This window comes from Bombyx mori, chromosome 1 (assembly GCF_030269925.1).
Source record: "Bombyx mori chromosome 1, ASM3026992v2".
NCBI classification, from domain to species: Eukaryota; Metazoa; Arthropoda; class Insecta; order Lepidoptera; family Bombycidae; genus Bombyx; species Bombyx mori.
Genome location: NC_085107.1, coordinates 10813997 through 10828672, shown reverse-complemented (window position 1 = coordinate 10828672; position 14676 = coordinate 10813997). Strand labels below are relative to the sequence as shown.

Sequence of the window (14676 nt, the reverse complement as noted above, 5' to 3'; positions counted from 1 at the left end):
TGCTGAAAAGCGATTAATGTGTCATATTACTGGTGGCAGCACCTCTTGTGAGTCCACACGGGTACGTACCACCACCTTGCCTATTTCTGCCGTGAAGCAGTAACGCGTTTCGGTTTGAAGGGTGGGACAGTAGTTACAACAACTATACTGTGACCTTAGAACTTATATCTCAAGGTAGGTGGCCGCATTTACGTTGTAGATGTCTATGGAATTTGGAAACTATTTGACATCAGGTGGGCCGTGAGCTCGTCCATCCACCTAAGCAATAAAAAAAAAACATTACAGGTTTGATTGCAACCAGTAATTAAATAAAACAAATTAAATAACAGAAACAAAAAACAAAAAAAAATCCTAACATAAGCGGCAAGCAATATTCACTAAGGGCTAAGTTGAGCACAAAAATCGTCAGTTTGTTAAGTTCAGATTTCATGAACCCGTAATATATGTATAAGCAAAAACATTGGGCAGCAACTCTTTTGCGTTGCACTAATACGATAAATGTGCGTTTTAGCTGATTCAGATATAGGTTCAGTCATAGGTACTGTTACCAGAATGTTACGTACCCATGTAATATGCCCGTCGAACAGTAAATTCTAGTTGGCGATCAGACTATCAAATATCATATACCAGACTGATATCAGATATACTGCATACTAAAAAAAACCTTACTGTCTATTCTCGGGTGAATTACGACACTGAAGAGATCATACATATTAAGTTGTTATTCTAGGCCACAAACGCTAAGAAAATTGCTATATTGAATCAATTCAATATTATTTTCAAAAATATTTCTTTGTGTTTTCTTCTAAGCTACGTATTTGCGTGGAATTATTCAACAAATATTTTGATTTACACAGTTTATTTGCAAACATAGAAAAGTCGAGGATTTTTATTTAAACGAATTTTATGAGATCTGTCCTCTTCTGAATCTGGTTGAGTATTTAGAGGGTCGTTGTCGTAATTGAACGGTTATATTCAAACACTGATTGTGTCAACTGATTGTTTATTCAATAGTTCTTTGAATCGAACTGAAACATCCTCAGTGTTTTGTGACTAAAAGCAAACATCTACCTTTATCGTATCGTGACTGAACCTAATTGACTATCGACCGTCATTGATTATCATTCGACTCAGGTCGCCTAACCCTCGTGTTGAACTCCTCTGATATTTTCTAATGGAATTGGTGAGTGGTCTGACTTTTATTTTGTTTGGTTTCAAATCCGATTGGATTAAGGTTAAAATTCAATTTGGTCATTTCAATTCAATTCAAGTAAATGATTTTGAGTTGTATTCTTATATGTGTTTCTAACTTTATTAATGGCCCGTGAATAGCTGTGGTGCAAACGCTAAACAATTTTGGAGACGACCCATTGTATCTTTCAAGCAATATATGAAACAAATTAATAGATGCTTGATATCTACCGCATACACTAATTGCTAGCGAAATTAATTTAAAATTATTTACTAAAATGGGAAAAATATAGCTTTTATAATTTTCCAGGTCATATTTTTATTTGTGGTTTCTTCACTGGAAACGTATGTACAAACACTTCCTATCAATAATGGGTTGAGTGTGAAGTTCAAGCCTATTTCTGCAAAAGAAGACATCCAACCGAAAACATTTGGAGCATTGTTCGCTAAAATACCACAAGATTATACACCAGAAGCGACATTTCGCCGAGAAATTCTTCAGGCATTTTTGTCCCAACCTCCCGAGCTTGGGAAAGGATGTACGAACCAAATAGCAAAAATTACATCTTGCAAGGTTTGCAACGAAAACGAAACATACACAGACGAGGATAAAATTCATTATATTAATTTACCTATCGTAAGGCAACCATTTGAAGATTACAAAATTTTAGTGGCAACCTCTCCACCTGCCATGAAAATGAGCTACAATAAGCCTTCGGTGATCTACATTGTTTTTCCTGATGATAGTGCTGAAAATATTAGTGCTCTGGCAATACCCAAAATATATTTTGTTAATACAGTTGACGGGAAATTGAATATCGATGAAAATGAAAAAGTTGAACCGATTCTAATTATCGATAGCAATCGTACAGTGACGGGCATAAAGAGTCGTGAAATTTCCAGATTTGTCAGATTTCGTAATAAACTTAGTGTATTTTAAAACATAACTAAGATGCTCTAGATTGCTTTTATTAGTTAAAACCGTTTCAGATCAAAGAAGGGGCTGATGAAATTATCATACTTTCTAAATGTTAGAGGAACAAACAAAGCTAACAATACATAGAAAATTCCAAACATTACATTTAAAACCGATAATAATTCAATCGAAATTAACATCGTACCACAATGATCGCGACCGATAAAGCTTCTCTTTGTTTGAGACTAACAAATAGCTGTAAATGTTTCGAAACTTTCGTTGTAACAGCAGTGTAATGCGCCAACTTAAATTGTAAAATTCTTCGGTCGCTGTGAAGTTGTTGTTTAATGCTTTTCCCAGGTCACAGTTTACAAATTATTTACACTTTGCACTTCTTCGTTTTAGTGCGAAACCTTCGACAATTTAACTGAAACATTGTAGAATAAGGAAAACAAAAACAGGAAGCTCTGGTTCAAACAGAGTCCGCGGAGAGATGAGATTGGTACTTGAATTTGTATCGGATTCCTTCAGGACTATGTAAGGTTTTGATAAAGATAATGTCGTTGTTTTATTTGGAGGAACATTTTGTGTAGTATGGCATGTTCCTCAGCAATAATAGTTTTTTTTTTATTTTTCGTTTGTTTATTTGTTTGGACGATCCTACGGCCCATTGGTATGTTAAGTGGTTACCGGAGCCCAATCACCCCAGTCAGGACACCAATAACAAAAATGCCGCCCCCTAGCCAACTAGAGGCATGAGAGTTAGGCAAGGCAAGAGACATGATCTTAGTTTTATAATACAACGGCCTAATCTTCAAACCGATTCCCATTATTTCTTTACGGCAGGAATAAGCGGGGTGATGGTACCTACCACCAGTAAAAAATTGTTGTTCTTAAAAATAAAGAAAAGTAAGCATGTAATCTACCGTGGGTCACGTTGAGATTAGGTTGAACTTTTACGGATTTTTTACGGCATGATGTAAATGACTATGATTATCGCTATGTATTGTATATACAGTTTAAATTTTAATTTAAAAACGACAGTAAATTTTTCGGTACGAAAATGAAATTTCTCTTTTTCTTCGTATTAAATTGCAACGAACAATTCATACGACGGATGTTAATATGCGCTCCACGAAAGAACACAACGCAGTGAATACTAAACCTTTGCAACATTTTCGTTCATAAAATACTGTTGAAATATAATAATTTCTTTTTCACCGTCACAACAAGGGGTATCAACAATGTATCAAGGCGTGAAGAGTAACGCGATTATCTCTCGTGTCTTCCACACGTCAATCAAACAACTTGTTCCACGCGGATCGAGATCATTTCTCAGTTGTACAAAAAAAAAACGCGTTATGTTGCAAAAATACGAAAAAGTATCTGATAGGGAATGAATGGCATTGGTGATCTTTTTGAAATATGTAATAAGGAAATCTCAGAACTTGGCAAAACTTAGTTCAGATTTAATTTTGAAATATTGATTATGACATAAAGTATTATTATGTAGACTGGTTGATTTGTTTTAATGTGACGTATTTGACGCTGTTTCGTAACAATTGATGAGTTTTAAATAATTCACATCTGCTACTGTACGAGTAGGTATGTGGAGTTAAAAGTTCTGTCAAAATATGTACACACATTCAATTTCAATCACACAACATTTTCAACTGGTGGTAGGACCTCTTGTGTGTCCGCGCGGGTAGGTACCACCGCCCTGCCTATTTCTGCCGTGAAGCAGTAATGCGTTTCGGTTTGAAGGGTGGGGCAGCCGTTGTAACTATACTGAGATCTTAGAACTTATATCTCAAGATGGGTGGCGCATTTACGTTGTAGATGTCTATGGGCTCCAGTAACCACTTTACTCCTTAGGTGGGCTGTGAGCTAGTCCAACCACCTAAGCAATAAAAAAAAAAATAAAAAAAACACATCACATGTCTCTATTACCTGTGAAATCTACTTAACTTTAATTTTAGATTTTAATGTAAAAAAAAAAATTTTGATTTTCAAAGACATGCGTTTTAAATTCTTTCAAACTTCGTTGCTGAACCTCTCTGACGTCTTGTAGAAATGAAAAGGAAAATATGCACATTTGCCTTTTCGACTGCACTTGGCATCGAATTACACAATGTAGTTTGCGTCACGTAGTTTCAAAACTGCCAGTTTCACTTGGTAGCATTTTAAGTTAGTTATGAGGGTCTCTTGTGTGTATTCGGTAAACTTCTTAAGAGATTTGGACGGTTGGCGTGGTCAAGTATTTTTAAACACCCAAAATGATATACTTTCTGTTCACGTTTTATATCTTCTACAGTTAATAGACAAATAAAAAAATATTTAACAATAGCGATCTAAATATTAACAGCAGATCTTTAGAAAAAATAATGATTACAAAATTAATAAATTAAGTACACATTCATTTAAACACAGTTATTGTGTGAGTTTCGGTCAATGTTTGTCATTTGTAGAAATATAATTATCAGGGCAGGAACCTTAAAGCTTGTGAAATCAAATCTCATAAAAAAACATATTCAAACTGTTTCATAAGTAACTAATGGCTCTCGCTAAATTAAACAAGTACTGTAATTAAACAAAACGCTGGTTAATTAATAAAGTTTCAAATTCGAGATCCTGTTGAAGTTACGTTGATTTGACATCTTGATTCTACGAAATTCTCAATGGATCTCTGATGGCATTGAAATTAAAAGAAAAGTTTTTATTTTATTTTCAATATTGTCATCTTCTTCTTTTTCTTATCTTTGTCCAATTGTCACACTCTTTTCTCGTATATCGTCTTTCACAGAGTTCATCCAAGTTTTTTTAGGACGCTTACTTATTTTGAGTATTGGCATATTTGTATTTTTCAGAGTACAACGTGTTATTGAAACTTTTATTTTTTGTTACAACTTTATGTAGAGTCGTGAATCACTTGTATTTATCAAGTGTTTTGGATATGACTACGATATCTCCCTTATCAGAATTTTATGAATGGTTTCAATATAAGCACTTTGAAACTCGGTTAAGGAAAGCTATTGTTATATTATTACACAAAATCTCGGATTTTAGTAAACTAGCATTGTACATATTCTGTTATAGAAAACCACCTCTAATAAAAACATACTTTTTATTGCCAATTAATGCATACCAATTACAAATAGCATTCTAATGTTACATATATTTATTATACAACATACATGTACTACGTCGATGGGCTAGATAGGTAGGTAGAATAGATAGAACAATGAAATATAAAAAAAAACATGAGACAGTACCCTACCTGATATTGGTGACGGTAACCACTCACCATCAGGTCTGCCATTGATTGGCAAGTCTTGCTAAAATGGTAATAAAAAAATCCATCTTCATAGTTCATACTGCTAGTAGAATTTTTAAGTAAAAATATACTATAACGATTTTTCTCAAATAACTTGATTTATGGAGAAGCGTAGAAATAGTTTGAAATATGTGGTCTCTTCGCTGCCTCAGAATATAGATTATTTTACACGGGGAAGAATTTGATCTTAGATGCATAATGCACAATTTCGAAGTCGTCGTGGCTTAAAGGATAAGGCGTCCGGTGCATTCGTATCTAACGATGCAACGGTGTTCCCGCAGACGGGTACTAATTTTTATAATGAAATACGTACTTAGGTTATGAAGTCGTCGTGACCTAACGGATAAGACGTCCTGTGCATTCGTGTTGGGCGATGCGCCGGTGTTAAAATCTCAGGCGGGTACCAATTTTTCTAATGAAATACGTACTCAAACGTTCACGATTGACTTTCACGGTGAAGGAATAACATCGTGTAATAAAAATGAAGCCCGCTAAATTATAATTTGCGTAATTACTGGTGGTAGAACCTCTTGTGAGTCCACGCGGGTGGGTACCACCACCCTGCCTATTTCTGCCGTGAAGCAGTAATGCGTTTCGGTTTGAAGGGTGGGGCAGCCGTTGTAACTATACTTGAGACCTCAGAACTTATATCTCAAGGTGGGTGGCACAATTACGTTGTGGATGTCCATGGGCTCTAGTAACCACTTAATACCAGGTGGGCTGTGAGCTCGTCCACTCATCTAAGCAATAAAAAAAAATCACAATTGACTTCCACGATGAAGGAATAACATCGTGTAATAAAAATCAAATTCGCCAAATTATAATTTGCGTAATTACTGGTGGTAGGACTTCTTGTGAGTCCGCACGGCGCATTTACTTTGTAGATGGGCTTCTGTAACCACTTAAACCAGGTGGGCCGTGAACTCATCAATCCATCTAAGCTATAAATAAATAAAAAACTGTAAATTTTGAAGACTGAACGCAACTAATAATATGTCAGAATGAAGTCTGTCTCTCAACACGACACAAAGAAAATATTTAAACTCACCGTTTATTTCGATACTAGTTCGAAATGAAAGAAAAGATTCGGATCGCAACGTATTCTGGGAGAGTTGAAAATTAGAAGGCGCTAAGTAAATCGCACGGACTGTTTTAACGTGTTTTATCGCAAAGAATGGAATCGGGTCACCGTCGTGAGTACAATGTAGGTATTTACGACTCTTGTGTAGACTTGGATCGGTAATAAAATCTTTTCTCAGATCACTCCCTCGAGACATTAGAACAACCATAAAATGCCTAACGATAATTGCATTAAGACCCCTAGTTTCCTCGTATATTAGAATTGCAAGGAGATTTTCTAATTGTCTTCTTATTCTTATTACATAGAGAGAGATTACTAGGCCGAATTTGTTTCTTTAATAAATAATAATACTGGACGTATACATTAAGGCTAAATTTAGTAAACATTTCATGGCTAAGACTGGTTGAAATGAAGTGATTACGCTAGCACCTTTCAAGAGAAACGACAATTTCATATTTATAATTTTTGAGTGTATTATTTGCTATACACGGTTTTCCGAACAAAGGTATTTTTTTTTTTTAATGTCAACAAAAATCGTTTGATGTGGTTCTGTTTCAGCAAATCTCAATGAGGTTGTATTAGTTTTGTGGTCTCGCGAGCAGATAAAATCTTGAAGCTCCCGCCAGAAAATACAATCTGTTTTTCGTCAACAAAGTCTGAGTTAAATCGTTCCATTTTGCTGCCGCCGGGCGACGGATTTGTTGGGTTTGAACCCTTGAACGAGGAGAACCTTAACCTTTGATTACATTTATTATTATTAACTGTAATAGCATAACGGAACTCATTTCGAAATAAACTAAATACAGTTTATTAAACAGTGTTATGTAATCATTAAAGTTTTATCAGCTAAGACGGGTGGACGAGCATTCGGTGCACTGATTCAAGCGCTCCAATAAGAAAATGAGCAATGTTTAATATTTGTGACCACCGATATGTACAAAATTACATAAACAAACTATCAAGTCTTACATTATTTTTGGGTGTCTTAAGTTCCGATTTTCCGAATCCAATTTTTTTCTATACATACTTTGTTATTTATTAAACATACATATAAGCAACAAGGGAAATTATCTGCTTAAAAACTCTCCTTGTAGATTAATAACGAACGGATCCTTGTTGATTTGAATTTTTTTTAAAACATTTGCGATTGTCTGAAAGGAGTACAGTGTAAAAAGGATCTGAGTCTAACATTTAAAACATTTGCTTAGAACTTTATTGGCTTTAATGAGCCCTTTGACAATTATCCTCGTTAAATTCTTTACCGTTTTTTTCCGCTACCTTTTCTGATTACCATTTGTAGCACTAGAAATGAGTAGTTCGTTCATTTTTATAGTTAGGTTCAACATTGTAGAATATAATATTTCTCTCATTTGATATAGGTAAAAAGAACATTTATTTTTAATCATTTAGAAAACTTACTCATAGCTTTCGTTTTTATCCGTGTGTTTCAGAGATCCGCCTAGAGATTCCTCTCAGTAGTTTTTGTGTGTAAATCAATGGTTTACGTTTTTGTTGGGGCTGTAGTGTTGGGAATGCTAACAACCCAATAAAACAAGGTTTTTCTCGTCCAAGTTTTTGCATCGAGTTGTTTGATATTTGAATTTAAAACTAGATTAAAATAGTACGAACATTAAGATACAAGCGAGAATCGATTTTACATTGTGTAACTGAATTTGAAAACAATTCCCACTGTCATGATAGAAGTATTTTCGATACGGAGGAATGAGAGAAAGACGTTCAAGCTTAATCTAGTGTAATATTAAATCAATCTACTAAAGAAGGTACAATCAATTTGACAAGTTTTGAATTTCTGGTGTTTTATTCAAAATATTTTAGATTTTGTATTAGTAATCGCTGTTTGCGCAAATATGAATCTGCACAAAATAAATCGAATTATCCGCAAAAAGTCGTTGTGGCATAAAAGATAAGACAGCCGGTGTAATCATATCGAGGAAATATGTCGGTGTTCAAATCCAGCAAGCAGGTACCAGGTTTTTTTAAAATATGAAATACGTACTTAACACATGATCCGGAAAGATTTCCACAATGATGAACTACGTACTGAACTTCCTCTTAAGCGTTGTTTATAAGATGTAAAAACTCCCGTGCTCGATGGTAATGCTGCATTTAAACTTATCATCAGTGGAAAACCTGTAGTGCAGGGATCTATCTTGTTGTTCACGCAAATGTTAATGATTAATTCGATAAACGAGACAACTTAGATCGATTGCATATTATACGAGCGCAAATAAAAGCAGTCCCATCCCTATGGGAATGCAATATTTAGAGAGATGGGCAGACGCAGTAATGGTAAAGTATTTTATTTTAATTGATTTTTCATCTTCACGATAAGAAAATCCAGATAGATGTATACAGTATCCTGTTCGTTCTTTATGTGTGCAAACAAATAAGAATGTCAATTAACTTTTTTTTTTAATTAAATTTAAATGTGTGCGTTGGTTAGCACAATATTGAAATGTCGACGAATAACACCGTAGCCGTCCGTGACTGCGACAACCTTAAAGTATTCGAACAGTTGGAAATAATTAAATAAATAAAACGTTAACTTAATAAAAAACACAGTAAAAAATACGGGTTTCATTTTTATCACACGATGCTATTGCTTAATCGTGGGAGTTGCTTGCTTGAACAAGTGTTGCCCTGGCATAGTCGTATGGCTGAGCCAAATTTGCCTGATGTGTTTTCCTTTACATCACGGAAGCGCCTGTTGCTTTAAAGTTTTTAGTGTATCGTTATACTTTTGATATATTGGGAATATTGGGAAAATATTGGAGAAATATTGGGAATAATTTTTTATCTTAGTTTAGTCGAGTAGTCTTGACTCCTCAGTAGACTGAATTCCACGTCTTAGTCGTATTTTATTTATCACACAGGCCAAACTAGGCAACGTAATACTAATGAGGAATAGCATAGAACGCATCATAAAAAAATTCTCAATTTCATTCACAACAGATTTATTTGTGACAATATTTAAACGCATACTAACATATGAAATTATTTAGCAAGTAAAATTTTTATATTTGGTTGTGTTACCTTAATAAAAAATGCTTACCTGTTGACATTGACTCCATTGCACTAGTTTTGAAACTCGAATGACACCTTATGTCTCTACTTACTTTAATTTCTCAGTTTTATAAAATGAAAGTAAAATAATTGCAAATAATTATATAAATGATTCATACGTAATCGCAGCTTTACAAAAAATCCTTGCCATTTTAAGTAAGCAGTTTCAAATTTTTTTTATTCATAATAGGTAATAATTCAGTGTCATTTTAATTTAAATATCATTACCATAAATTGGTTATTCCTAAAAGAGTGTATAATCATTTAATTTGAATTAATGTACATTTCATAAGTAATACATCTATTCTTTCTTCTTTGAAGTAAAAATATATTTTCTCAAGTTATTATTCCTCGTAAATTGATTTTTTGTAACAACGGTATATTACTTTTTTTTTTATTGCTTAGATGGTTGGACGAGCACATAGCCCATCTGGTGTTAAGTGGTTACTGGAGCCCATAGACATCTTCAACGTAAATGCGCCACCCACCTTGAGATATAAGTTCTAAGATCTCAGTATAGTTACAACGGCTGCCCTATCCTTCAGACCAAAACGCATTACTGCTTCACGGCAGAAATAGGCAGGGTGGTGGTACCTACCCGCGCGGACTCACAAGAGGTCCTACCACCAGTAATATAATAATTCTTTAGGAGTATTCGTTATCGAAGTTACATAATAAATTATTCATGAATATTCTAATGTGACGAATGTGTGAAAATCGATTCACTTCAACAAGGTAAGTGTCCTTGTGCACTCAATTGCAACGCGAGCCGATAAAACGTTGGTAAACAAACGAAGCTACAAACCGTAAGTGAAGCTTTAAAGTTGTGACGTAACGAAATACTACAACTTGCAAACGACTGAACCGAATTAATCAACAAGTCGTCTTCTTTTAATGGATTAACTGAACATTATTTTTATTATATTGTAAGAGGGAAGGTTTCCTTTTTATAAAAAAAAAAACTAGCTGTACCCGTCCGCTTCGCTGGGCATTTCAAATTAACATTATTATTTCTCACCCCCACTAAGATTCTCATCATTAACGCCCCCGCAACTGGTGTAGGGAGTTCAACACTCATATAAATATTAGCCTATCCATTAAGTACACGTATCCCTTTCAGGTCTAAAATTTTTTTTGCTAAAATTTCATTTTATTTTCTAATACAAGGGAAGGGAAGCTTTAATGCCTTCATTAAAAAATAAAATAAAAAATCCAAAATGCCTCCAGAGTCAGGTACTACCTCTGCACGATAGTGATGTTTAGGCTTTAAATGAACTAGAGCACGATAGTGATGTTATTGGGTTTTTGAATATTATGGTGTTCGTTAATGGAAATAAGAGCCAAATTTTATCAAAATCAATATTTATTTCTTCTAACATTATTATAACAATCAGTCTTTTTAATTGTTTCAATCAGTCTTACAAATAATATAGCTAGGTTTTATTTTGTATGATATGCTGCAAAGCAGTTTTGTCCTCTTTTGAGGCAGAGATACACATCACACTTTACACACCGAATCTTTGACCTGCTTTTACAATTTTCCATTCTGCATGCGCGAGGATTATCAATGCTTTCAAAACATGGAAGGTGGTCGTAGCCGTCGTACTTTTTGGCTTGAGAGGGCTGATTTGTTCTCTTAAACCTTGTATTATTATTTTGCACTACATTTTCGACAGCATTTTCATCACTCTCGCTAATCCTCCTTCGGCGATTAGGCGTGTTGGTAAGCCCATCTGCTACTTGCATCCGAAACTCTAACAAGTCCATAACTTTGCTATTTGGGATCGCAGCTGCTGCACATTCCAATTTATACAAGCGCCATGCATTACAAAGAGCCAGATCAAAGAAATGGAGTATGACCTTTAACGTCCATTTTCTCGTCTTCATAAAGGTGCGGTAGTACTCCATTGATTGATCAAGGATGTCCACACCACCCATGTACCTATTGTAATTAGCGATTATTTTGGGCGCGGTAACATCAGTGAAAGCAGAGATATTTTTATCCCAACGCTGTACAAATGTTGTATCGTCAGCAGATGTGCAGTTTGATGCAACTAGCACGGATTTGTTATCCATCCATTTAACAACTACGACATCGTCACACACGAACTGTTGCGATTCACCACGTTTCATACGGCGATCAGGTTTGAAATCGATGTTTTTCCGTTCAGGTATTCGATTCATCATTAGCGTTGCTGTACCGTGTAGCCCAATAGTGCTTAGCTTTTCAAGCAAAGGTATTGACGAGAAGTACCGGTCAAAATAAATGCAGCTGCCTCTTGGAATTGACTTAGAAAGATGTAAAATTATCGACGCTCCAACTCCCAAAGATCTGTCACCCATTGAAGTGTTGGCACCTCTATAAACTTCAAAGTCAATCATTAGTCCATCATGTGTGGTGGCCACAAAAACTTTTAAACCTTGGGGTCGAGGCTTGGTTTTGATAACCTGTCGCAGCCCACGTGGACATACACCACTAAAAGGGATCATTTGTTCATCTATGGAAAAATATCCCGGCTGTCTTTCGAGTCGATCACATGTTTTTTTAACCCGGTCAAGTATTGGTTGTACTTTCCACAGTGTGTTGGTATTTCCTGTCGGAGCAGTGTCACTGTCAACGACGTGCAATGCTGAACGCAGAGTCTTGAACCTGTCTCTGGCCATGACGTTCGCGACTATATCCAATCGTAATCCTTCTCGCCAGTACATGAACAACCGCGGGTATGGGATACATCCCATGATGAAATGTATGCCTACCAGTTTCTTTAATTCAATGGCATTTGTGTTTAAGATACGGCCATTGTGGCGCATGAAATAATTGTTGGTACAAAACGCAGTTGACTCAAAAAAATCATCATTAAAATAGTCGCTAAAATATTCTAAGGGTTCTCTGATAACACCCGGCTGAACGCGTTGTGGGTAGCCATGTTCTTTTTGACTAAAAGCCTCCTGTCTCCAAAGTCTTCTTCTGGCTTTTGCTTTGTTTTGAACCACATTTCTACGTTGAGGTTGAGCTGGGGGCGGTATTGGAAATTGTGGTGATGGAACATCAATGACAGCAGGGTTACAAGGCCTTTGGAGAGGCAATTCGTCATCATCATCGATACCTTCTACTTCAGAATCGTTTCCGTCTTGAAGCAGATGTAATATTAAATCGCTGTCCAACGGTCTCACTAACAAAAACAAAAAATATAGCTGTTAAATTCTTTTTTTTTTTTTTTTTTTTATGATTGAAAGTTTACTGGTGGCCCGAAGGCCTTTCCAGTTTCACCAGGACAGGTGGGCGAGCAAAGGCTCAGCCAAGAGGGGTGGGATTTGCTAACAACTGCCCGAGCGCCTCCGAAGGAGACCTAACAACTCAAGAGCAATTGTTTCGCGAATGAATCTACTACCGGATCGGAATCGCGACCCGCTGAGAAGATCCGGCGAGAAACTCAGCGGGCTGACGCATGGGTTAGGTTGCACGTCGACCTCTTTGTCGAGTTCGACGAGTACGGTTACCGGGGTCCCTAAGCCTGCCCCTAGTATTAGAGCTGAAGGCATCTAATGCAAAGGTTATTGGATCTGATGGATCCGTAAGGACGTGTCTAGGGCGTCGACGGTGACTGGCTCCTGCATGATCAGGATTCGGGGAGTAGTCAGCGGCGGCAACGATAAGGCGATTATCATGACGCATAGCCTTATCGAAGTATCGTTCCGACGCTGACTTCATGTATTTCCGAATTGATTCGAGGCCCAGGTCGTCGTGTAGGTCAACGTTCCTCACGAACCACGGAGCCCCGACAGCTAACCTGCAAAAGCGGGATTGTAGGGATTGGAGGGTGTCAATGTGTGTGCGGGCCGCGTGAGCGAACACCACACTCGCGTAAGTCATGACGGGCCTTATGCAAGTTTTGTAAAGTGTCACCTTGTTCCGAAGGGACATTTTACTCCGCTTACAGATCATGGGGTAGAGTCTACCGAGAATAAACGCGGCACGGTCACGGACTGATTTTATATGCGGGCGGAATGTCATCGATGCATCCAGGGTAACGCCCAGGTACTTGACCTTCCTGGCCCAGGGTATGGGTTGTCTAAAGAGAGTAATCGGGGGTGTGAGATTCCTCCTCCTAATCCGGGAGGAAATCCGTGTGGAGCTTCCCCTCTGAAATAGCACCGCAGTACTTTTCGCTGGGTTGATGTCTATGCGCCATTTTCGGAACCACTGTCCTAGGGCTAGGGCTGCGCTCTGAAGCTTCTTCGCGATTAGGGACTTATTTCTACTAGAATAGTAAACAGTCGTGTCGTCGGCGAATAAAGCTAAATGGGTCGGCGGCGACCGGGGAATATCGTTGACGAATAAGCTAAATAGGAGGGGTGAGAGGACAGAGCCTTGCGGGACTCCAGCTGTGAGAGGTCGTGGGGAGGAGCGGGTTCCCTCGACTCGATATCGAAAAGAGCGGTTCGACAAGAAGTCCCGTATGATGAGCACGAGACTATCCGGCACGCCCATGTTGAATAGTTTGAAAATCAAACCATTGTGCCAGACTTTGTCGAACGCTTTTGCGACGTCGAAGAAGAGAGCTCCCGTGTATAACGGTTTTGGTCGATTAAGCCCCACAAGAATGTGCTCCGTGAGGCGGTGCACCTGTTGAACGCATGAGTGATTTGTACGGAATCCGAATTGTTCATCGATGAGAATGCCCTTGGATGAGACGAAGTCTCTGAGGCGTTTGTAGAGCAGACGCTCATACAGTTTGCCTAGAGACATGAGGAGGCTAATCGGGCGGTAGCTCGTCGGATGATTTTTTGGTTTACCGGGTTTATGTATGCCGATAACGTCCGCTTCTTTCCACACCGCGGGAAAGATACAGTTCGCCATAGCGGCATTGAAAATAGATGCCAACATCACGATGAGTTGGACGGGTAGAAGTTTAATAACGCGGTTGGATATACCGTCGGAACCGGGAGCCTTGCGAGGACGTAGGTCTTTGATCAAGTCTTTAACTTCCATCGGGGTGACGGGTGGTAACGCATCAAAGGGTGGCAAGGAGGCTCTGCGTTCTACCTCACTGTCTACTAATTCTACAT

General features: G+C 37.4%; 2 protein-coding genes across 3 annotated transcripts in view; one reads left to right on the top strand and one right to left on the bottom strand.

Annotated features, from left to right (window-relative positions):
* Positions 1-14676, bottom strand: part of LOC101744185 (frequenin-2) — a 214340-nt gene that overhangs the window by 48791 nt on the left and 150873 nt on the right. The gene's annotated exons all lie outside the window — the stretch shown is intronic.
* Positions 1081-2138, top strand: LOC101744037 (uncharacterized). The gene is made up of 2 exons (XM_004929841.5): positions 1081-1183; positions 1502-2138. The coding sequence occupies exons 1-2, from the start codon at positions 1175-1177 to the stop codon at positions 2129-2131; spliced, it is 639 nt and encodes a 212-aa protein (XP_004929898.2). The 5' UTR covers positions 1081-1174; the 3' UTR covers positions 2132-2138.